Below are 23,327 nucleotides of genomic sequence, written 5' to 3'. Positions count from 1 at the left end.
GTTAAATAATCACTAGAATTGTGTAAAAAAGAGGCAACCTTATTCCAGGTCAAATGGCTGTTTTGTCTTTCAGTCAAATATTAGAATAACTCTAATTATTGTGATGTTCATAGGATGTTTTCCTGGCAAGACATGATCAGTCATCTTCTGGGTAAATAAAGGTTATGAAATAAGGTCCAAGTCAGAGAACCAAACAAGTCTGCTTTCTAAATGCTATGACAATATTAATATCATTATTTTCAGTAGATCATGATCAATGGATAAGTAGCTAAAGAAGTGAGAGGCCTTAGTATAACATTAAGAAAATTTGCTGGTAATCTACAGAAGTTGTAGAAGGAGGTGGAATCTACAGGTTTAATTTCTTTACTCATCAGCAAAATTATGGTCTCTCTAAGACATAAGATAGCTTTTATTATACTAAAACCTTTATTATATTAAAACCAAAATATAAAACTGTAGTTCAAAGAAGTTCATATGAATTGCAAGCGTTTAACACTTAGCATAATCTGTTCTTGATACTAATTTATCACATGAATGTAATTTTTTAAGAAAGATTTTCATTAACAGCAAGTTATTACCCCAGACAGCTCTCATGCAGTTACACCAACATACACACAATGCCATGTAATATTACAGCACTGCAATGCATAACTTGAATACAGAATCGTGTTTGAAAATAAACTGAAAAAAAAAAAGGATATAATTTCTTCAATTACTTTTTCCTGCACAGGAATAAGAAGTCACCTTGTGATGAACACAAGGCCAGTCCAATTCTCATTGAATGTCAGCCAGCACAGCTTCATTGATCAGCTGAGAACGAGCATGAAGTTTTAGCTCCAATAGATATCAAGCACCAAAAGGTTTGATAGCAGAGATAAGGGCATTCCCTGAGAAAAGCTGCTCCACTCAGAGTCCAGAGAGTCTTACCTTGCTCTGTTTGCTTCTTTTGTCATGTCCCATGCCCAGGTTATGAAGTTCTGACTCAGGTAGGAGACAATAGATTCAGCACAAAGCATTTGAGAGCAGAAGACGTTGGTTAGTACACTTTCATCATGGTGGAGGTAGATAGCAAGAAGCTTTCTCTGGAAAAAACGTGACAAGAGATGAGTGAAAAGTTCCTCAGGCAGTTTAGCAATTTCAAGTTGCTGCTGCAGATTTGTGTGTTAGTACCCATGATGGGGTTTATCAAGGGTGAGAAGTATCTCAACATGCACACACAAGAAATAACCAGCAGATTTCAAATCAAATGGTCTATCCCTGCAAATTTTTAAATATTCTCAATGCTTCCTAATATTCTGAGTACTAAAATACAATGTATGATATGCTTAGAACATGAAAAGAACAACGAATGAAAAAACAAAAACCTTTTAGCAGACCTAAGAAATGAGTGACATTTTTTAGCTTGCTGCCCAACAAAAATAATATTTCCCTGAACAAGGAACACACATCTTGATTGGACAGCATCTACCACAAAAAACAGTTATAAACAACCTGAAAAAAAATGATAGTGCATTGCTATCACCACCTCTGTAACCAAATAAAGCAGCACTGCATGCTGAGATCGTGTCTATGGTCTCTTGAAACAAAATATTCTGTGCTGTTCTTCTGGAACCCTATCAAGTAAAACTTGAACTTCACTGCCAGCAGCTGCGTCCCCAGGAAAATCTCAGACCACCTTTTGGAAAGCAAGTCTGTGTGCATGCAAATATAGAAAGCAAGCTGCAAAAATACAGGGAGACTATGAGCTAGCTAAGGACTGTCATTCTGCAAGTGGCATTCAACGAATTATAAATATAATTCAGAAAATTACAGCTTTCCATTCCCCCATATCCATATAAATTACTTACTTTATTTTAAAACAGTACTTGAACATATTTGCTGAGATGATATGGTGCTGTTTTCAGACTTTTATTTAAAGTAATTTCAAACCTCTTAATCAGAAGTAACACTGAACCCCAGATATTGATGTGTATTGATATAGCAAGACATGGGATGCAATTTTCAGACAAGCTGTTTTTGCAAAAAACCCCTGTGGGGCTCTCGCCTCATATACTGCCTTTGGATAAAATTTAATGACTGTTTTTAAAAGGAACATTTGAACACTCGACTTTGGGAAAGGGATTAGTAATTTGCATTACTGTCTGTCTAATTTAATTTAAATGTTCTTCAGAACCACGTACACATGTGCCAGGAAGGGCCATTAATAAGCCCAACATGCAGAGATCCATATAAGTGCAGCCAACAATGTTGACTGAAACTAAACTTGAAAATCCAGGGCACTGATGCACAATATCATGCAATAAAACAGCATTTCTGTGGTGATATTTAATTTAAAAAGAAGAAAGAGGCAGGGGAAGATCAGGCACTGTCTGTTTTTGAGGATCAGCCATTCTGCATTTCAAAGCGTCGATCCCTGCAATATCCAGGTTACTGTGCTAGAATCTCGACTATTATATAGCAGTTGTAAGAGAGGGAGGGCAAAGATGTGTTTACTCAGTGATTAGGGCCTTAGAATAAGCCTCTAGCTCCTAGAGAGACAGCTCACCACTTATTCATTTGGACCAATTCACAAAGCCTAGAAAGATTAAACATCCATGCTGAGAAGACAAGCGAATGCAGACGGTGAAAAAGAAATAAAAATTCTTTAAAAACTCTGAGATGACTTCATTATTTTTTCCACAAGGAAACTTTAGGAAAGTGTTTAGTTAGAGAAAAACCCACATTGACCTCTCTCTAAACCCTTAATCTTTCCTTTGTGGTGGCACTGCTTTGTGGTAAGCGGATGGCTTTGCTCTCCTCTTTTCACTGGGAGCGGACAGAAAAAAAGGCTCTTGAGAAACACTTTTACTTCCAAAGAAACAACCCCATGAAACTGTTAAATATGAGATTCCGTACAACAGAATGTTTCAAAATATGTACAGTTCTAGGCTTAAAGATTTAGGGACAAATTTTAGTAAACAGAACAGGCACAAACACAATGGAGGTTTACACTGAGTTACTTCCCAAGGGAATGTAATTTCTGTTGCATCAACAAATCTCACCATGCAAAGCTTAAAGTCCACCACATATAAAAAACTGTACTTAGTATCTGATACTCCATCCAAAACGTTAAGGGTGGGCACAGGCACACTGCAATGATAAATCCAAAGAGGCACCAGGAGGAACTGAAGTGCTAAAACGCGATTTTAAAAAATATTCCTGAAAACCGGGGGCATTTTTTCCTTGGAAAAACGCATGATTGCCAAAGGCTCACAGCTTGAAGTTTGTTGTTGTTGCTGCTCTTGTGTGGGTTTGTTTTCATGTTTGTTTGTTTTACTAACCCATATTTATAAGCAAGTTTTGGTTGTGTTTATTTCAAGCCTTTGAAAAGTCAGAGTAAATTCTAGGATTCTCTTATGACTAACACTGGATATTTTTCAGTCAATACTATTAAAACAGACTTAGAGAACTGCTGAACAGGCTCAAATTCCACAAAAGAAGCCCACTAGTGGAGCACTAGACTGTTCTGTGCTGGATCTTTAAAAAATGTGACTTGGAGGTTATATACTTAGCATGAAATTTTAACCAAGAAAAAAAAAAAAAAAAAAAGAATACAACAGGTAAAAACTTGTACCATTCCCTACAAATGTATGGGATACCAGAAAGGTTTTAAGCACTGAATACCTGACAGACTTCCAAAGGCTTTAGAACTTGAGGATCTTAAGCCACCAAGGGATGCATTTTTCAGAGTTAGGTTCATGCTGAAGGCATTTTAAAGCTTCAGAGAAGTTAACACACTTGGCACAGAACTAGAAGAAAAGTTGTCACTGATGCAAAGTTGAAGGAAAAGTTGTCACCGAGGCAAAAAACCCATAGATCTTGAGGTGACTAAACTGGCATCAGTGGGTAATGGGGTTTCTAAGCTTCTCAGCCAGTTTCTAATACTGTGAATAACTCAGATAACTCAAAAGAATACGAACTTGAATGGGAACAGCAATGCAATCGTAAGGGTCAGCAAAACCACAGACCTGAAGGGTTATTTTTGAATCTCAGGTTTACAGGTTCAAGTAATAACTGAGACAGAAAAGCTCAAGCTGCTAGAGGCATGAATGTTCTGTCAAACTGGTAGGCTAACAAAATAAAATCAGAATTTTTTCCTCCAACTTTTATGCAGTGAGAACTAATTCATATAAACAAAGGGACACATTTGCACTTCTTTAAATCTTTGAAGTGCACAATCTAATCCACCTGTCCAAGGTGATCTTGGAGCTCATGGCATCAGCCTTGGGCACAGCTACTTTATTTAGCCTTGTAAAACAGATCTGAAAAAAACTGTACCCCACAGGTTTCTATAGTAGGAATGAGGTGTAAAGTTCTGGTCCCACATTTTGCATTAAACACAGTATTAGAATCCCCAAACTAGCTCCTTGTTTAATCTTCCTGTAATTTTACCTTTCAGTAAAACATCTTGTCTCAAAAACCATCAGTGATGAAGAACCCACAGGAACCATGGTAAAGTGTTCAAAAAGCTACCCACTCTCCCAGGTAAAGGTGTGTTAAAGCCTGATTTAGTCTACTTTCATCTTCCAACTATTTGATCCTTTTATACTGTTGTATCTCCATTTCAATCAACTGCACCTGTAGTGATATCTAACATAATGCAAATAATATCCAGTAATTAACATCAAACTTGGGTAAGATCTATAATCACAGGCTTTGAAAAAAGAGAAAATGTACAGTGAGGCAGACAAGTTCAAAAACCATCCATCATTTAGTATCAAATGCAGAGGATGCTGAGGAGAGACCCATTCCCAGGAGCAACCCTCCAGATATGAAAGATGAAGCTACTCTTTAGATAAGAAAGATGAAGGGTATGTAGGGAGCAGTGAAGCTGCTAAACTGGTAAGTTGTAGCAGAAATTTCTAAACAGTAGTTATCTACAAACTCAGTAATAATTTACAAATTGAAGGACAGAACTGCTAACACACACCAGGCAAGACTGGAAAGAAAACGGTGACTAAGGTGGGATTTAACTGGAGCTTATGTACTGGTATTTACCATAGAGCAGTTGCTTCACTCTTCCTGAAAACCTAGAATTATACTTCTACACCTGTCTCCAGTTTCAACCAGACCATGTACATAGTGGTCAGGTTATTTATGTTCAACCTGAATCTGTAAAGTGGTAATTACTGTAGCTGTAATCTGTAATAAATTCAGTATAAACTTCATCAGCTGAAATAATAAGGGACATTTTTTTGAGTTACACAGATAAAAATGATGCTACAGAAAGCCCTGTATGAAGGAATATTCTGCTACCACCAAGAAAAAGGGGTATTTATTTGAATATACTAAATCATGGAAGGAGCATACTTTGCTCTAGGTATTCAGGAAATAAAGAACCCATATGTGAGGGGGATGGTGCTGCCTCTAAATTGAACCTAAAAGACAGAATTCAAGGAGAAGAAAAACACGGTTCATTTTCGGAAGGCAGGAATATATATTGAGGTGACAATACCAATCTGTGCTAAGAGAGATGTTTCACATATTTATTAAAAGTCAGTGGACAGAAAGGTTGAGAGAGGAGCAGGAGGTGAGCTGACAGAGGTATATAAAGAGAAGAGCTCCTGAAAAGGCAAAGGCAATGTCTTTATTCTTTCCCTTAAGAAAAGAGTAGCAACCACCTATAAAAACAAAAAGACAAACAAGCTCTAATAAAAGAAAATACTTTTGTATTACTCACATATTGAACTCAGTAACCTTCAATATAGCAATTAAAATCCAGTATTAATAACAATACCACCGTAAATTAGGACCAACCCCCTGATGTTTCAGAAGACAAGACACCCACAAAGTGCTTTCAGACATAAAGACACCTCCCCAAAACACCGTGTTAAAAAATGTCTGTTGTAGGATCTCTTCCATGGCATCTGGCATAGCAATTCCCATGGCAGTGCAGTTCTGTGGCAAGAGTAAACTCATTCTTCAGAAGCTTAGTGACAGGGAAACTCTTATTTCCAGTAGACAGAAGAAGACTTTGACAAAAAACAGTTCAACTGTTAATTTAGTAAAACTTTGTCTCTCTTTCTCTTCCTGACTCCATTAAAAGAAATACTGGAAGTATTTTCTTGTCATATATAAAATAAGCCTTGGAAATGAATACACAACACCCTTAACTGTCAGGCTGCTGGAGGCAGCTGGGAATTCCATGGCCAAGGACACTGGTTGTTAACAGCAAGGCTCTATACCTTGGGAATTGTATTTTTCTGTGGTAAAGAGTTACACAGGTTTTAAAGCAGAGCTACATTTGACTTCATTCCACCTCACCTATCAAAAACTGGCATTGTTGTGGCAGCAGCTGCTCCAAAGGTTAGAAGATACCCATCATGTATGTTAATCTTCACTGGCTAATGACTCAAACACAGCAGCTAAACACCTCAACCTTTTTTAAAAGGTATTTCTTTTCCAAGCAACATTTTGTTAAATAACTCTGAATTACCATCCTTTCCAACAGATGAAAAGACAATGAGATTTAACACGAAACATGTATTTTCATTTTAAAAAATTGCATTCGCATTCTGCATTCCAAACACATGTTCTGACATAAGTTAATTTTCTTAAAATAACCCAGTTTAAAATATTTCTGGAAAAAAGCTTCACGTTTATATACACTAGGATTTTTTTTTTTTTTTTTTTAGGTATAAAGTATCCACAATACAGATTTAAAGCCCAGCTGATGGCTGTCTCACTAGACATGAACTGCAGAGTGCACCTTCTGCTCTGGACAGCGTTGAGAATTTGTCAAGAAAAGGCCAAGATCTCTGAGCACTCAAGCTGCCAAGTGCTCTCAAATTAAATCAGTTTGAAGCGGTTTTCATTAAGATGGATTGAGTGTGGCATCGTGAGAAACACTCTATCAAATGTAGTGTTTTACTTAGTGATTAAGTATATACCAGTTGATGAAGCTGCCCAAATCCTTCGTAATCCCACCACTCCAATAAACATTTAATGAGTATATAAGTTCAAAAAGCCTAGTAGAGGATTTAAACCTTCAATCTTGTTTTTATTTACTCTTGGAACTCAATTTCTCACTTCAAGTGAAGAATGCTGGTGGCTCATCTGTTGCCCTGGTAAAATTAAGTGCCCTCCATAGTATAAATTAGAAGACAAGACACACAGGTTGCAATTTCTCCAAAGCTTTTTTTAATACTGATATATATTTAAAAATTATTTTATGGAATTGAATTATAAAATTATTAAATAATGTGTCCCTTTCCTCAATTCTGAATTCCAGGAGCCAGTAATGAAAAAAATTACTTTGTAGCCAGGAAAAGCAGTGAAAGTAAATGATATTTTCACATTCTCATACCTTTGCTTAAAATCATAATGTTACAATAAAAATGATGCCATTCTAAAGGTGGGAGGGAGAGCTTTCAAAATAAGGCATATTCAGAAAAAAACCCAAAAATAAAAAAAAACAAAAAACACCACAAACAAAAATTAATACTCTCCTAAATATATACATATATATACATATACATATATACACACAATGGTTTTATTGTGATGATGACCTGGTCTGAATAAATCACAAAATATCAAAAATGTAAGGTGACATGAATTTCAGAAGTGCTACGTAAGTAGCACAAGAAGTACTCTGAGTAACCAAAAAAAAAAAAGTCACTGCATTGCATTAATATCAGAGTTATAGGTATTAATATTTACAGAAGTTCTTAATGAGCTTTTGTCCACTATTACACTGATACACTGCCAACCATTTCTGATGACAGGACACAAAATGAACCTCCCAACTCACACCCTTTCCTTGTTCAATTCATGGGATTTTTTTTCTCTGTGCAAATGAGAATATGAAAATACTTAGAGTGTTAAGTATGTGCCAACTTCAGCTCTACAGTGTGGATTTGTAACTCTCACACTCATCAGAACAGCCCCATACATAATAAAGAGGCTCCTTCCAATATGAATAACTACATTCTTCATTTTAAAATTAAACATCTATCAAGAAAACAAAAAGTAAATTTAAACAGCTTGATTTTCTTGTTTGTGTTTCAGCTTTATCTGTGCTTACTTATGCAGGGTTTTGGGTTTCTCCTTAGTGAATCAAGTCACCAAAACTTAAATAAACTGTCTCCATTCTAATTTTATTAAAATACTGATTTTAAAACTGCATGGAATAACAGAAACTTGAGATGCCTGGTTGGATATACAGAAAAACTAAATAACCAAATCTTGGTACTGGAGCTTACTTGGCAGATAAAGGCTGTACAAAGAGGAAAAAAAAAAAAAAAAAAAAAGCACACTGTATTTCAGAGACCTTTCAATTTAAATTTACAATTTCATTAGCCATTCCTCAAAGGAGTTGCCAACACGCAGCAGTGAACTTGTCAAGCACAGGACTCACAGGCAGGGTTATCTGGTGCTAGGACACCATTATTTCAGGAAGAAACGGGAAGAGGGGAAAAGAAAAAGAGTAGCTTTGACAACTAAAGAACTCCAGTAAAAATACAGCCTGAATGATTAGAAAGCATCAATTATTCACTGCAATTTCAGCAACCACCAAGGTAAGTATTTTAGTCACTCAACTGAATGAGTACAACTCTTCTCGAACAACAGAAGCAAAACAACCCCAAAATGTAGCTCAGCTTTTCAAAAGTAAAGATGAAACCCTTAAGGTGATTTCCTTTCCCCCAGTATATAAAATGAAGTCGTTTTAACACACACTTACATCTCTAGCTTTCCCATAGAAGGCTTCTTGAAAAGCAGCCTCTAATGATCCAATAAAATAAACAGGATGACAGTCACCATATCTATTTGAGATAAAATTTCCAATTAATAAAAAATGACAAAATCAAATAATTTCAATATTCTGCCTTTTCATATATTCTGTAAATATAATGCATTGGCTAAATGAAGCATTACACTTCTAAAGGACAGAAAGGAAATATTTAGGACCCATTTGTTCTCTGACATTGAAAAACACAAAGTAATGAACTGCTACCTTACAAACTTTATCACAAAAACATTCTGTTTAACATGCAGATACATTAGGTTGTACACTATCTTCTATAAAATGTTTCAGTCATAACTTATTTCCTCTATTATATTCTTAAAGGTGAATTGAAGGCTATTCTTGCATTCCACATGAAGGCATACACATAAAGGAATATTTCATCACAGGAGTGAAAAGGGAAGGCACATAAACTTTGCATTATTTTGGAGCTCCTACCTATTTAATGAAACAAACAACTGTTTAACAGTGCTTGATTAGGTGATATAAAGTTATTTTTAAATCCAGAATTTCTATGGGTTTTTTAAAAGTCAATCTATACCCAACCACTTTGCTATTGGGAAAACTCTTACAGCAACTATGTATGTATTTTTCAATATTAATCAGTATCAGCTTTTCTGTTCTTGCATATAATAATAAAATTATCATATATAACCAGTCTCTCTCATCCTTCTGGACCTTTACATAACTAAGTAATGGTACTACATAGTGGCAAAATAAATAAGAAAATAATAAACCACTCCAGCCTGGGCTGAGAAATAATTTTATTTCAGAAGCAGTTCTAGTAGCAAAATTAGAATTACAATAAATCAGATTAGGATGTCTAAATATGCTATAATCTCACAAGAAAACATGTACATTTAGTTTATTTTTATTTTCATTATTTACTAACTTCATCTTGGTTTGTAATAGGAATGGCACAGTCAACAGGCTAAGCTTACCTTGAAGAAAACTCTGCTGTAAATTGTAATAAGGCATCTCCTTCATTTTCAGCATTTTCTGGCACTTAAAAAAAATGAAGAAAAAGAAATGCAACTTTATGAAAACAGGTTGCAATGTGCAAACACATTCACATCACAGGTATTTCATGTTCCCAGCTTACTGAAGTGTCACCAAGAGACCATACAAAACTCCATGGAAGACTATTGACTATGAACCTTTCCAAAGACAAGAAATCTCCAGAGGGTCTCATGAATATATTCAGGTTTTTCAAACAGTAAACTCCTCAGGTCCAGTGCAATGTGATATACCACCTGCTCAGAGTTAGCACTCTGGACTTACTTTAAGGATTGAAAGGCTCAACCCTTCCTATCCAAAATGTTTAAAAGTTTTCCATATTATTACATATATTTGCTGTCAAAAAACTTCTAATGAAGTAACACTAATGCCAGCCTAAAGTAAACGAAGAGATGCAAGAATTGCATGTAGGAGGTAACTGACTGCTCCTGCTCAATCCTTTTCATAATTCAAGGGCAAATAATCACTAAGAGACTTGATTAACATCATGACTGAAACATTAATCAAAAATAGAATCTGTAGAATTTTCAAACAGGGAAGTGGAAATCTAGTTATCTACAGGTGCATTTGGATAGAGATCACAATTTCTCTGACTTCATTTGTTACTCATCAATTTTTAGTTAAATTATTATTCTTAAATTGAAAGGTTCGAAGTTTCCCTCGATAGAAAGGTGCTTTTATAGTTGCCAGTTATGTGTGCAGTATTTTCCTTTGATACATCCATCAGACATGACATTCAGAGATGAATTCTGCCATTCCTATCAAAAGATACTTTCCAGTTTCTAATTCTGAAACACCTCACACCTCTCTGCCTTCCCCTCTGCAGTACAACCTCCAGTTAATTTTAACTCTTACTCATTGGCGATTTCCTCAAGGCAGATGATGCTACTCCAAACATTTCTCCATCATCAACTCCAAACTCAGTAGCATCTTCAAAGTCATCTCCATCACTATCACTAACCATATGAACATCAGTGCATTGCTGTAAAAAAACAAACCCCAAAATCCACTGTAAGCTTCTATTTCAGACATTTTCAGTGAAATACAAAATACATGCACAGTAACAAATACTTACCTATTTCTATAGACACATAATATACTGCAGTTTAATTTACTATTTTATACAGTATTATCAAAGGTAATTTTTAACAGAAGTCTGGTTGACAGAAATATTATGTGACAAAATGTGTTATTAAAGAATCTCTGTATACACATAGTTCAGCAAATTTTATCCAAAGTTAATGCTGTTTTCCATTTAATGGTACCAGGTCTCACTGCATAAGAAAGAGTGAGAAAAGCCACACAATGATGGCTTTTATACTGGTATTTGGCACACCAATATAAAGGAGAAAAATCAGCATTTTAGTGCAAGGAGCTAAGGACTCATCTCTCACAGCCACATGCTCTGCTGGGATTTGCTTGCTTTGTTTTCCCTCTTTCTCTTCCATGACTCATTTGCTCAGTTCCTCACTTTGTCACCATTATGTGCTGCAGGGACTGTAAATGGATTGTTGTAAGATGCAATTCTATGGACACACTGACCACAGGAGGGATGGTGACCACTGCACACCGAGGTGTCCCTGCCTCTTCCTAGAGCAGACTGCCAAAACAAAGGTGATGGCCTTACCTCCTCTGACTGCTCCCTTGTTTGTACAGGTGAAGATCTTCTTCCAACTGTGAGTCGATGGCAAGGAAAAGTCACTCCTGACACAGCTAAAGTCATCTGCAAGGCAAGCAATGGTTCTTCATTAAAGCCACAGTCTCAATTAAAGGCTGGGGGGAGGGTTTAAGGTTGTTCAGAGAGTCAAATTAAAGACTGCATTATTTAAACACATATTAGGAAGCCTGAAAAACTAAAATGATTCCATACATTAAAATATTCAAGTAAACACCAACTCAGTTTTACTGAGGTGTATGCACAGAGTATCAAAACAAACTCCACGGAACTGCAAACTCCAAAGTGCCTTGAGCTGTAACTTTCTCCTGAATCAGTACTGGAGTTTGAAATGTTACTGTCCAGGCCAACTTTTACAGTGCTATGCTTTGATGATACAAACATAGATTTTTTTTTATTGCTAACCAAGAAGCAATTGTTAAAGTAAAGATGCTAAGTACTGATACAAGTAATTTAAAACAGTTAAATCACCTTGAAAAAAAATTGTATTTTGAAAGATCTGTTTGTCAGCAGACATTGCAATAGACACTATCACACTTAAAAAAATACATTTCTTCCCATTTTTGGTAATTTTAAATGTCAAGGGTGCAGACCATGTTCCTCATATGAAGGAAGACACACAACCCAAACTGGTGCCACTGCAGTCAGCACAGTCCACAGGAAGGATGCTCAGCAGCCAGTGCTAACAGAAACAGCACTTCTGCCCTTTGCTGCATGTCTAAATCTCAATTTTTAAGAACTACCTATAGAAAAATTTGAAATACTGAATACCGTCGTTTGAAAGACAAACTCATTATGATGCCTGTAAACACACAGCAATAATATTTGAAAATCTGGTCCTATATTGCGTTTTAAAATGCTCTAATTATAATGCCTAAAAATGAGAACTGCCTACTCTGTGACCAGCACCAACTGTGCCATTCCTGCATTTAAAGCTTCTGCCCAGCCTCCTGCCTCTTCTGGAGAGCACATCAGCCCACGACAAGCAAGCTTGATGACCACAAATTGCAATTTCAGAAGCATCTAAGACCTAGCAGGACTGATTTTGCAATGTGAGTAGCTCTTAAATAAAGGTAATTGATTATTTTTGGCAGTGACAAAAAATCTCTACGCAATTTTCAGTGCAGAAGTGGAGAAGGGTAGTCCTGGCTGGATGTTTAAAACATCATTTCTAATGGTTCCTTCGGATGAAACACAGAGAGGACAGAAAAACAGCTAGGTACTGTAAAACTCATTAGTATTTTTGCAGGGCACAGAAGAAAAGATTTACATTATACATTTCAGAAATATAGCACTTCGCTAATTGGACTGTAAAAACATTAAGGTAAAATACATTTCAATCATTCTCAGAAAAAAAAAATCCAAGAATAAATCATAAGCCTTAAAATTCATTTACTGCCATGAGCACTGAAAATATCCCATTTATTTTTTTACACATAATTCAGAGTGACTTTCTCACTGGTCTGCTAGGACTCACAAAGATTTAATTTGCTGCAGGTTGAAGCAGGCTGATTAAGCAGGCTGGTTACCAAATGAATGTTAACCTGTCTGAACTAGCCTACTGTCACATTCTCACAGCAAGGTTAAACACAAGTTTAGCTGTGTAAAAAGCCCAGCAATCGTCTTGAAGGAAGTGAGTTATAATACTCTGGAGCAAATGAAATATTAAAGATGACACACAGGTCTAGACCAATTACTATGAAACTCCTGTGACAAGAGCATAGCAACTGCATTCTCTGTAATAATCCACCATTTCCATTACTATTTTTATAGGCTTTTAATAACAAACAAACCCCAACTGTTATAAAACCTGAAACTTTGCCCTGTAGTTATCACACTGTACGAAATGCTGGTAAAACACACACACACACACATGAACCACACACAGACCACAGTTCCCTCTCTCACAGCATCAAATACCCTGACAGATGCCTGGAAAGGCTCCCGGGCTCTTTTACGTGCACATTAAAGAGAGAGTGGTAAGATCAAGCAGGCAGTTATTGTGCTGCTTCATCACTTGGCCCAATTGCAGGGTGTTGCAATTCCAATTTGCAACCCTATATTATAGTGTCAAAGCGTCTCTCAAACATGAGCTAACAGCAGAAGGGGTTCCACATCAGAGCCTGTTTCATCCTACTCTCCAGACAGTTGCTGGAATGTTGGGGGTTTGTGCATGTTGGTGTGAGAAATCACCCTTTCCTTTGCCTTTTTTTTTTTTTTTCCCCTTTCTGAGAAGTTTTTTTGGGTTTTTTTTTTTTGCAAAAGAAATAGCAGCTCTGCCTTCATTCCAAAATAAATGAGAGGCATCAACGTTCTTCTAGAATAAAGTTATCTTCATCCAAAGATAGAGAGTTCTCTTGCAAAGCAAGACTCTTGCACCAAATGCTCAAGCTTTATTTTGGGAGTCACAAAAACACCAAGACTAAGCAAAAGCTTGTTTTCCAGGCAGCTCAGCAAAGCCTTTTCCTGGTTCTGTGAATGAAGGTACTGATGGGAGCACAACTGAAGTGTGGCAAGAACTGCAGATCTCATCCTGCTCTTGGAGAGATCGTTCTTTCTGAATACTGTACCTGCCACCTCCCAAACACACATAGAGAACATTATCATGGCAATAAATTATCACTGTGTTCCAGCCACTTTCCCATGGGACTGGACAAAATCTTTATACCAACCCCATAACTGAAAAAGCTGCTTTGCAGCCTGAGTACCTTCTACAGCTTATGAGCCCATCTGGCTGTAAAAAAAACCTCAAAAGTCGATCACTTCTCTGAATTTTTCTTGGTTTTGCATGAAAATCACCACTATGTGGGTAGCAGAGCTTGGATGGGATGGCTTCCACATGCACAAGAAAAGAGACTGAAAATGCATTTGCAGGATTTGTACATGACGGGCAAGCTAGATATAGATTATGAAAGAAATAATACACTAAAGCAAAAATAATTAAGATTACTCTATTTTTTTAGGCAGGGAACCTCTGCACGTGGAAATCAAACTGCCTCAGAACTGAAAGGCACATGAGGTGGAAAGTGAAACAAAACCAGAAATAAGGAAAATTACTTGCAAAAAGTAACTCCAGAGGCAGACCTTTTGTCCAACACTGCATAGACACTGCTTGCACTTATTTAAAGTTTAAGTAGTCTCCTATTTGGCTTCCTATAGCTTTTAAGGAGAATGAAAATAAAATTCGAGATATCAAACTTTTCAGGGAGAGTGGCAAGAGAGTCTCCTTTTAGGAGGTGGCAGAGATACTAAATGGATTCAATATCTCTGGTATTCAAAAAGGTAATGCTACAACCTGGATTAAAACTGCACAAAAGGTTACTTGAAATAGATTTTAACTACTAAGAGAAAGATCCCTACAAAAGCTAACAGTTTAAAGAGGAAAGAAATAGTCTGGAGTTCATGCTTTCCAAGTCTAAGACACTAATACTATTTGTAAATGCTCAGTGTGAGATGATTTGTTTTTCAATTGCCAGCATTAGCAATTGAGGGATAAAATTAAGCAACATCTTTTCTGATCCAAACATGCAGGATTCTTTGTCAAGCTTCCAGATTAATCCAGAAATATTTGCCAAATCTGGAGTGAGACCAGATGCTTTAAACAATAAATTATTCTTCATGTTAGGAGGAATTAGTTTTATGTAGAAGCTTCTAGAAATACAATTCAGAACAACCTAAACCCACTATTTTTCCCAAATATTTCATGATACAAATATGTCAGCAGGAGAGAAAGAAATCATTGAGAGCATGCAATTCCAGAGTGCTGCCATCTCATGCCCAGAAAAATACGAAAAATTACAAGCCCATAATCTCAAAACCTTGTATCTTCTAGAAAGAGTTTGTTGGCACAACTTAATTCCCACTCTTGCACACTTCTGACATTACAAATGAAGGAGCAAACTCGGTCTCTTGTGCCACTCCAGAGATATTTAATCAAGATGCTGAAGATGTGAGAAAGATAAACAGCAGAAGGAACATGAAGGAATGATATCAGAGAGAACTCCAGCTGCACAATTCACTCCACTGAGAAATGCTGACACAAAAATCATGAGCTTGGTGGACTGCATCAAGAAAGGAGTAATTGGATATGACAAATTGGCCTTCCTCATGTTCAGCCACACACTGATGGGGACAAACAGCATCTCCAAAGAGATTTGAATGGCAATTACACCTAATGAGGAAAGTGAAGGAAGCTGCAAGAGCTGTCTAATGCCTTACAGAATATAGCTGGGACATCCAAAGTGTCCAGCTTAAGGCAATAATCTGTTAAAGAATGGGACATTCTTCCCCACCCTCAGTTATTGAGAGCTTGTGCTGTTCACAGGATATTTGCCATCAAGGGATCCCATCTCTGCAAAGGGATAAAGCTTTCCATAAACAAGAACCATTCAGAACAAGCAGGTATAACGTTTAAGGAAATTAGGAATATTGGTTTATTTTGTGCTCTTTGTTAAGCTTTTGACTGTTACAAGAGCAATGAGGGGTTTGAGGTTTTGGAGAGTGTGGGCACTCTGATTTGCTTCAGTGTGCATTAATGCATCTATCTGAACATACAGACACCTGTTAATCAGGGCAAGTCATTAAATGGAGCCCTTCAGCTGTATTAACCAGTACTTGTCAATTAAAAAAACCCAAACAGCTCCTGGCTGTTTAAAAGGCCACTGTTTGAGACACTGTAACAAGGTAATTTTATTGTTCAAACTACCCAAATGACAAATTCATTCCAACTCAACGGAGAGGTATTTTTCCATGACAAAATATTCTCTAATACCTTTTTTTTTTTTTTTTGGCATAAAGTATATATTCTTGATCATTTGTTCTCAGAACTTCAAAGGTCAAACTGTAAATCAGAGAGAAATTCAGAGAACACTTGATCCACACACAAAGGAGAAGATTCTATCAATGATGCCAGATTTCACTTGCACACACACACCAAGTGAAGCAACAGGCATCATCTGACAATGGCAAACCAAAATCAAAACCCTGCAGTGGAAAAACCTTCTGGATTTTTAATATAAAAAGATCCTAAAAAGAAATGTAAGTTCTGTATAACTTCACTGCTATGAATCAGTCCAATTATTCAAGTAACTGAACTTCTAATACAGAATTATGTTTGGCTGCATACCATCCACTTCAATAGGAATAGGGGAACTCTCACAGCAAGGTTTTCTACTGAAGTAGAGAGAAAAAAATCCATTTTCTGCTTTTAATACTCAGAGATAAAGTAAGCAAACAAGCTTGTGGTGTACAAAATAAAAAGCATGTTTTCTGATACTTGACTCTCTCCCATAAATCTCCCATAAAAAGGACTCATTCTAAAGGTTGCTTGCAGTACACACACAGGGGTTTGTAATACACATTTATCACAGAAAAACTTTTCAGTCAGAAACGAATGCAGTGTTACCTACAGACTGAAACCTAATCCTGGTTCAAAAACTCCATGTGACAGCCCTTTCATGGTGCCCAAAATGTGAGTTGCTTACATTTTCCATTTACTAGTTTACTCACTGATACACAGCTTAAGAGTGAAGAAACAAATGTGACCAAGTACATTTCATAACACTCAGCTATTCAAAATAACTTGAGAGGTGCCTGTACAAAATACTCAATGACTGGCAGGTGTCTCCTCTTTGAAAATTTCACTCCCATATAATTTGATCCTTTTTCTCACTGGATTAATTACCATGATTGTTTTTTCCCCTCATCAATAAGAGAAGAAACAGAGTGTTGAGAAAGGAGCATTATCAAGCATTTCAATTTTGATATTAAATTTACTATTCTGTTATGTGACCTTTTATTATACCACAAGCTAATTTCCTGAGTATGATAAAGACCAATTTATCAGATGGACGGACGGATGGATGAATTTTCTTAGAGATACAGGAAAAAAAGTTCCATTTTGAACACATCTACAAGAAGTTTGAGAAGGAACAAGAACTTTGAGAAGAAAGAAAAACTCTGAGAAGAAACATTTCTGTCCTTGTTGTTCTATCAAACGTTCTTTGTCTATGGTATTATTAGATGGATTTGGATACAAGGTGTTTTAGGACCAAATACTTTCATTGCCTAAGTGCACAGACAGTAGGTAAGGTAATAAGACAAATTATAAACCAATGTAGTTGGAACACCTAGGAAATAAGTTATTCTTCTTGCTGTTTACCATCAGAGTTAGATTGGTCAGGCTACTCCACAGCAAAGGCTCACTCACATTTCTATTTTCCTTTTGTAACCTATCCTTTTCAGGATTCAAGAAGCAAGGAAAAGCAGGGAATATTTGTATGGTGGACAGGATACAGCAATTCACGTGGCACATAGGAAAACTCCAAGTGTACAAGCCAGGGGTAGAGGTAGAGCACGCCAAGTTTTGTTTTCACATTTAAAATACAGGAGTAGGAAGGCTTTATTAAACAAAGTTGATTAAAATTGTGGTTTCTAAGTGCACTGAGCATAGTCCCTGCATGTGAATACCGAAGCAGGAGAAATAAGACTACGGGAACTCTGGCAATCTTTTTTCAGTCCTGCAGAGATTATCAGATGGCTCCACACTCTTTCCTGGCTGGAGGTCCAACCAGAGAAACCAACCCATGCAAGAAGGAGGTGGAGGACTCCCAAGCAACTCATGCCATTTCTGAGGCTACTCAAAGTCTCATCATTGCAAGAAAAATGACATGAGAGAGTTTTCACACAGCTGGTTCTCTCCACGGCTGCAGTCCTGGTGTTTAAGCAAGCATTATGAACAGTGTGTGGGCAGCCTGCTATGCTCAAACCCTCACTGAATTCCCTGGGAACAAGCAGGTGGGCAACACCTCCAAACCCATCGCTTGTCTTTGTATAATTATTTCATAAATAACCTATCTTCTTTTCCATGTATAATCTCACAAAGGCAAAGTGATACATGGTTTTAGAATTCCTGCATGTTCATGCTTGAAAGTTGTTTACAGCTTCAAGAGATTAAAGATCTTCTGTGAAATAATGTTTATTGTTCTGCTTGGTTTTTTTCTCAAAAGTTAGCAAGTATTTTTTCAGTAGTAACAGACTGTAAAATTACTTCTATCCATATTGAAATATGTAATATACACACAAATCAAGTGTTATCACACCAACAAAGAGCAAGTATCCCAATGGAAAATGAAGGTACATTGCAATGCAAAAAGCAAATCAATTAAATACATTATTTTAGTCGACTGAAACAAAGGCTTTTTTGTACTATGCAATTAATTGATTCAGAAAGATTTACTACCCAGAACTGAAGGGCTCTCTTCAGTCTGGACTGCTCAACCAGACATTGTTATCCAAGTTCAGTACATAATATTAAAAAAAAAGAAATCAAACATCCCAAGCTCATCTACTGCCATGTAAGCCCTTATCCCTCCTTGAATAACAACAAAAAGTGGATATAATTCCACATTAGCCACTTTGTCTTTTGACATCAAATAGCATTAACTGGGAAAAACAGTCAAGTACGCTTGAGGTTTGTTTGTTTTATTAAACTATTGCACAGATACGAAAATTAACAGACCAGTCTAAAAAATTTGACAGCTCTTGAAATTAACTTCCTCTGGAAAATAACTTCATTTTCATTATGCACCTCCAATAAAAAGAAAAAAAAAAATCTTGACAGGTATTCAACATTTCAGTTTAAACACTAACTGGATGAAAAAAAACCATCTCTAGCGTGGCGTTCAGGTTATAAATCAGTAATGCTTATTTTAACTCCTCACAAAGTGTTGCTGAGATAATTACTGCTGACAGCTTTATTCAAGGTTCATTTCACTTTTTCTACTATTTTTCCCCTGTTAGAAGTTCAGCAGGGCCCATGGGAAGATCCACCCCTCACACCTGTTAGGGTTCTTCATGTTACTGAGGCCAGTTTGGACACGTCACTTCAAATTAGCATTGTGCCAGAGCGCTGTGACAATTACTTATCGCAGGTTTAACTGGAAAAAAAGTTTCTAATCCAGCCACAAGAACAGTGTCAGAGTACGTAATTTAAACCTGTCAACACAGGTTGTAGGAAATTCATTCCAAGGATTTCAGTCATGTTCCCATGGTAGATGTCTAAACCATAATGAAGCTTAAAATCGCAAAGGAATGCTATAGAGTTAAAACCCAGACCCCAAACTTTAAAAAGCTCTGAACTGAAGGAGAAAAAAAAAAAAGTGTCTGAACTATTACTCATGTTTTAAAATTTGATAAATTCTTTAAATTAGGATTAGGAGACTGCCATGTTAATTCTCCAAAATTCCAAAAGGCTGCGGCATAGGGATCTGATTTTGCTGCAGTGTGAAGGCACAGTCCTGGCAGATCTTGACGTGTGCTGAAGGCAGAAGTATGGTGAAGCAGCTCTGGAATCATCTCGAGGATGGTGTGGGAGGCTGGAGGAGATCCGAGGCGCAGTGAGGAGGCCACTCGTGTCCTTCAGACACCAAGGGAGGGATGCTGGCATTGCAGCAACAATCTCTCTAAAGGCAGCTCCACAAAACACAACGAGATTCTTGTGAGCTTGAGAAAAAGTGGTGCCTGGTGCTCTGGGAACACCCAGCCCTGGTGTGCTGCTTGAACACACATGCCAATTTTTGCTACGGCCCCTGGTTAATCACCAGCCGTGTTACTGTGCACCTACCCCTCTCGTTTGCTGGCTGAATGAAAATTATCCCTGGTTTTGATTATTTCTCATTTGACTGAGCTTAGTTAGGCAAATTAGGAATTAAAGCAGAAGGACAGCTACTGTAGTACTTAATGTTGCTTCAAACCACGACTATATTTAAAGGAAACAAAAAGAAAATAATATTTCCTCGTACAACAGATTCTGCTAAAAAAAGAGATATACTTGAGAGACTGAAATAAATACCCATGATCACTTACAGAGCTCATTCTTGTTAAACAAAAACTGTAAATATTAAAAAGGATGAAAAATCTGCCAAGCCATTTGCAGCTATTTGAAACACAGGGTAACAGAATTAAATAAACGCTGAAAGACCTGGAACACAGTTAAGTATAGACCATGGGGCTAATTGTGGATCTTGAGTTAATTACTTTCCACTGATACGTTTTCTCAATGGTCTTTTACATGAGTTTTTTCTTTCCTCAGTCTGAACCCCAAGGCAATTCAGCGTGCTAGCCTCCAAACTCTGGGTGATTCATTGTGTACTTCTGCCTTAGGATTTTTAGTTCATGCAGAGAAAGCCAGGCTTTCACATCAAGTTGATGTTAATGTGCACTGACAAAGCAACAGTAAAGGAGCTTCATGTTTGTCACAACGTGCACTCTTTAATTTAGTAATTGCTTTATACTGATATGCAAATAATGACACATTTCCCAAATTTCCAGCTCCTCAGCAATGCTTTCGCTAATTACTCAGTGGTTAAAACTTATGCATGTAAATTGGTTCAGTGAGCTTATTAATAAGTACACCTGTGTGAACTGATCTATAAAACACACATGCCTGGGAACAGGTCATCATTCACTGTACATTCCTGAAGGTCTCTGGAATTGAAAAAAAAACAACTATTCTCTAACAAAAACAAGAAAAATTGCAACTAATAGAGTGTTATTCACGGATAAACTGGGATTCCCAACCTTCCCTAAGCTAAAGAGAGACTGTCTTTGGGTGACAACAAATACCAGGAGTCAAAGCATCCATCGAGACAGGGATCAAGGTAAAGAAAAGAAAAGGTCAATTAAAAAAAAAGGATAAGAATCCCTCTAGCACCTGAGAACATGGGAAAGGGCCCGTGCCCACTCACCCAGCAGCTCTCTGTGGACCACATGCTCTGAAGTCTAAATAGTTACAGCATTTAGTGGTACTGTGTACCCCTACTTTTGGTACACTAACATGAAAAATTCAGCTGCACTTCACATGGATTCAGCCTCGTAACAATTGCAAAAATACTCAACAGAGTTAACCTGTCTCCCTGTATTTCCTTTCCTCAAAATTGTCCTGTTTCGTTTGCCAGCCTTTATGTTCCAACCCAGTCTGTTAAATTTCTGGTATTTTCTTTATGCAACTATGTAATTGCCATAGAATATAGACAGTATAATAAGTGTTTTTACCAAGTCTGACCTCAAATCACTTATTTTTCGCTATTCAGAAGAGATACAAAACCATTAACAGGTTTTTAAGCTCAGGGACAAGTAAAATAATAAACAGTATAAACTAACAACAACTCATCCACATCACATATTGCTCACAGATATTCACAGATACACCTTGGGAACTGCTTTGCATTCACAAAGAGTAACAGCCCAATACTTGGCACATTCCTGGTCTATGGTGGGATGCCATTTACTTCACAACATTGTACAACACTTTGGATGGCAGAGAAGTGCCTGGATATGCTTCCAGCACTATATAATTCCTTGGCACAGTTCAAGCAGCTGTGCTAGCAGAACTGCTTCCAAAAAAATGCTTCAAACACTGATAGGATTTTTATGCTGCTTCTTCTTCATGGATGTCAGAGGAATTGGATTTTTGCAATGTTAGCTCTTGAAAACACAGTGCTACTGACTTCTAAAAATGAGTTTCCAAAAAGGATGATTGTTTCCTATTTTCGTTTCTCTAACCTAGAATGTGTATCTTCTGGTGAAGTTCTACTCTGCTTACAATAGTGGAGTTTCATTACAAAGAAACAAGCACCACTGTGATAATCCTCCAGGAATAATGCAATTACCACTTATCAAACAGGTGTCTGCTGTATTCCAAGGAGATTATCACTTCCTATTCTGCTCTCAGAGAGCACAGAATAAAAGAGAAGCTGCTACTATTAAATGACTAAGGGGAAAAGGAGTCTTTGATAACAGCTCCTGCCAACATCTCTCAGCAGGGCATGAAGCAAATGTAGTCCTTCTCTAACAGCTTGGCACTGAAATGAGTATATTGAGTTAAAGCACCTAAATAAGACCACTCTTGTTAACTGATTCTGAAGCATCTCTCTCTGTTTCTCCGTGGAATATTCCAAGAATCTCAGCATCCTCAGCCTTATGCCAAACCATGCCCCCTGGGAGTAGTCCTGAAGGGGAACTCTGCCTGCTCCAGCAAAAACGGGCTCCAGAGCTGCTCCATGAAACACATCATGTTTCAGACACTTCTGTCACAATCCAGGGCTTGATGAAGGCACAAAAGGATTTCCCAGAGAATTAAATCTTTTTACCAAATACATTTGTAGGCTAAACCACAGCTGGGCATAATTGATCAGCAAAGGCAATTTTTTCAGCATGTTCTCAAAGCAGATTCTTGAGGAGTTATGTCAGGAGTGGATCTCTAAAACCAAGAGCAAGAGCATTCTCCTATGAAATCTGGGATACAGCTCAATGTACAGAAAGTGCTATTACTGCACAGCAAAACATGCAATTGGTTTGGAAACAAGCCCAGTTGAGCATCAAGGGCAGAGGAGGAGTGAAGAGAACAAACAACTACACATGTGCAGGAGACAAGAAGCTACTTCAGTTTCTGGGGATGTCCCGGGGTTGAGGGCCAGCAACTGTTCACAGGTAGGTGCTTCAAAGAAAGTAAGACGCTGCTGATCCTGTAAAACCATGTCCAGTGAAGATTACCACTACTTTGGTATAAACTCAAGGAAAAAGTGTAGCTCCTGCTGCTGTCTCTGCTGGGACACAAAAAGCTCCAGTGCAGGCTGTGTGCATGCAGATGGAGAGGTGGAGTGCTGGTGTGGGTAGAATATACTCCCCCAGCACCATGGTGTACTTCAGGGATCTGGACTGCCCCCATCTACCCTGAAGATATTTCTCTATGCATATGGTCATTTCTATCACATTTTGATTTGCAGGTTCTGTCAATATAAGGACAGCAATGCTGAAGCAGTAAATATAAAGTATCAGCCTCAGTCCGTC

At 37.3% G+C, this 23,327-nt stretch overlaps 1 protein-coding gene across 1 annotated transcript in view; it reads right to left on the bottom strand.

Annotated features, from left to right (window-relative positions):
- Positions 1–23,327, bottom strand: part of FAF1 (Fas associated factor 1) — a 150,147-nt gene that overhangs the window by 40,792 nt on the left and 86,028 nt on the right. The window contains exons 9-13 of the mRNA XM_066325506.1: positions 11,430–11,525; positions 10,658–10,784; positions 9,727–9,790; positions 8,723–8,804; positions 928–1,082 (exon numbers count right to left, since the gene is read on the bottom strand). Of these exons, the coding sequence (XP_066181603.1) occupies positions 928–1,082; positions 8,723–8,804; positions 9,727–9,790; positions 10,658–10,784; positions 11,430–11,525 (524 nt within the window). The remainder of the gene's footprint in view (positions 1–927; positions 1,083–8,722; positions 8,805–9,726; positions 9,791–10,657; positions 10,785–11,429; positions 11,526–23,327) is intronic.

This window comes from Sylvia atricapilla, chromosome 9 (assembly GCF_009819655.1).
Source record: "Sylvia atricapilla isolate bSylAtr1 chromosome 9, bSylAtr1.pri, whole genome shotgun sequence".
Lineage (NCBI taxonomy): Eukaryota > Metazoa > Chordata > Aves > Passeriformes > Sylviidae > Sylvia > Sylvia atricapilla.
This window is presented reverse-complemented; position numbering and strand designations above follow the sequence as displayed.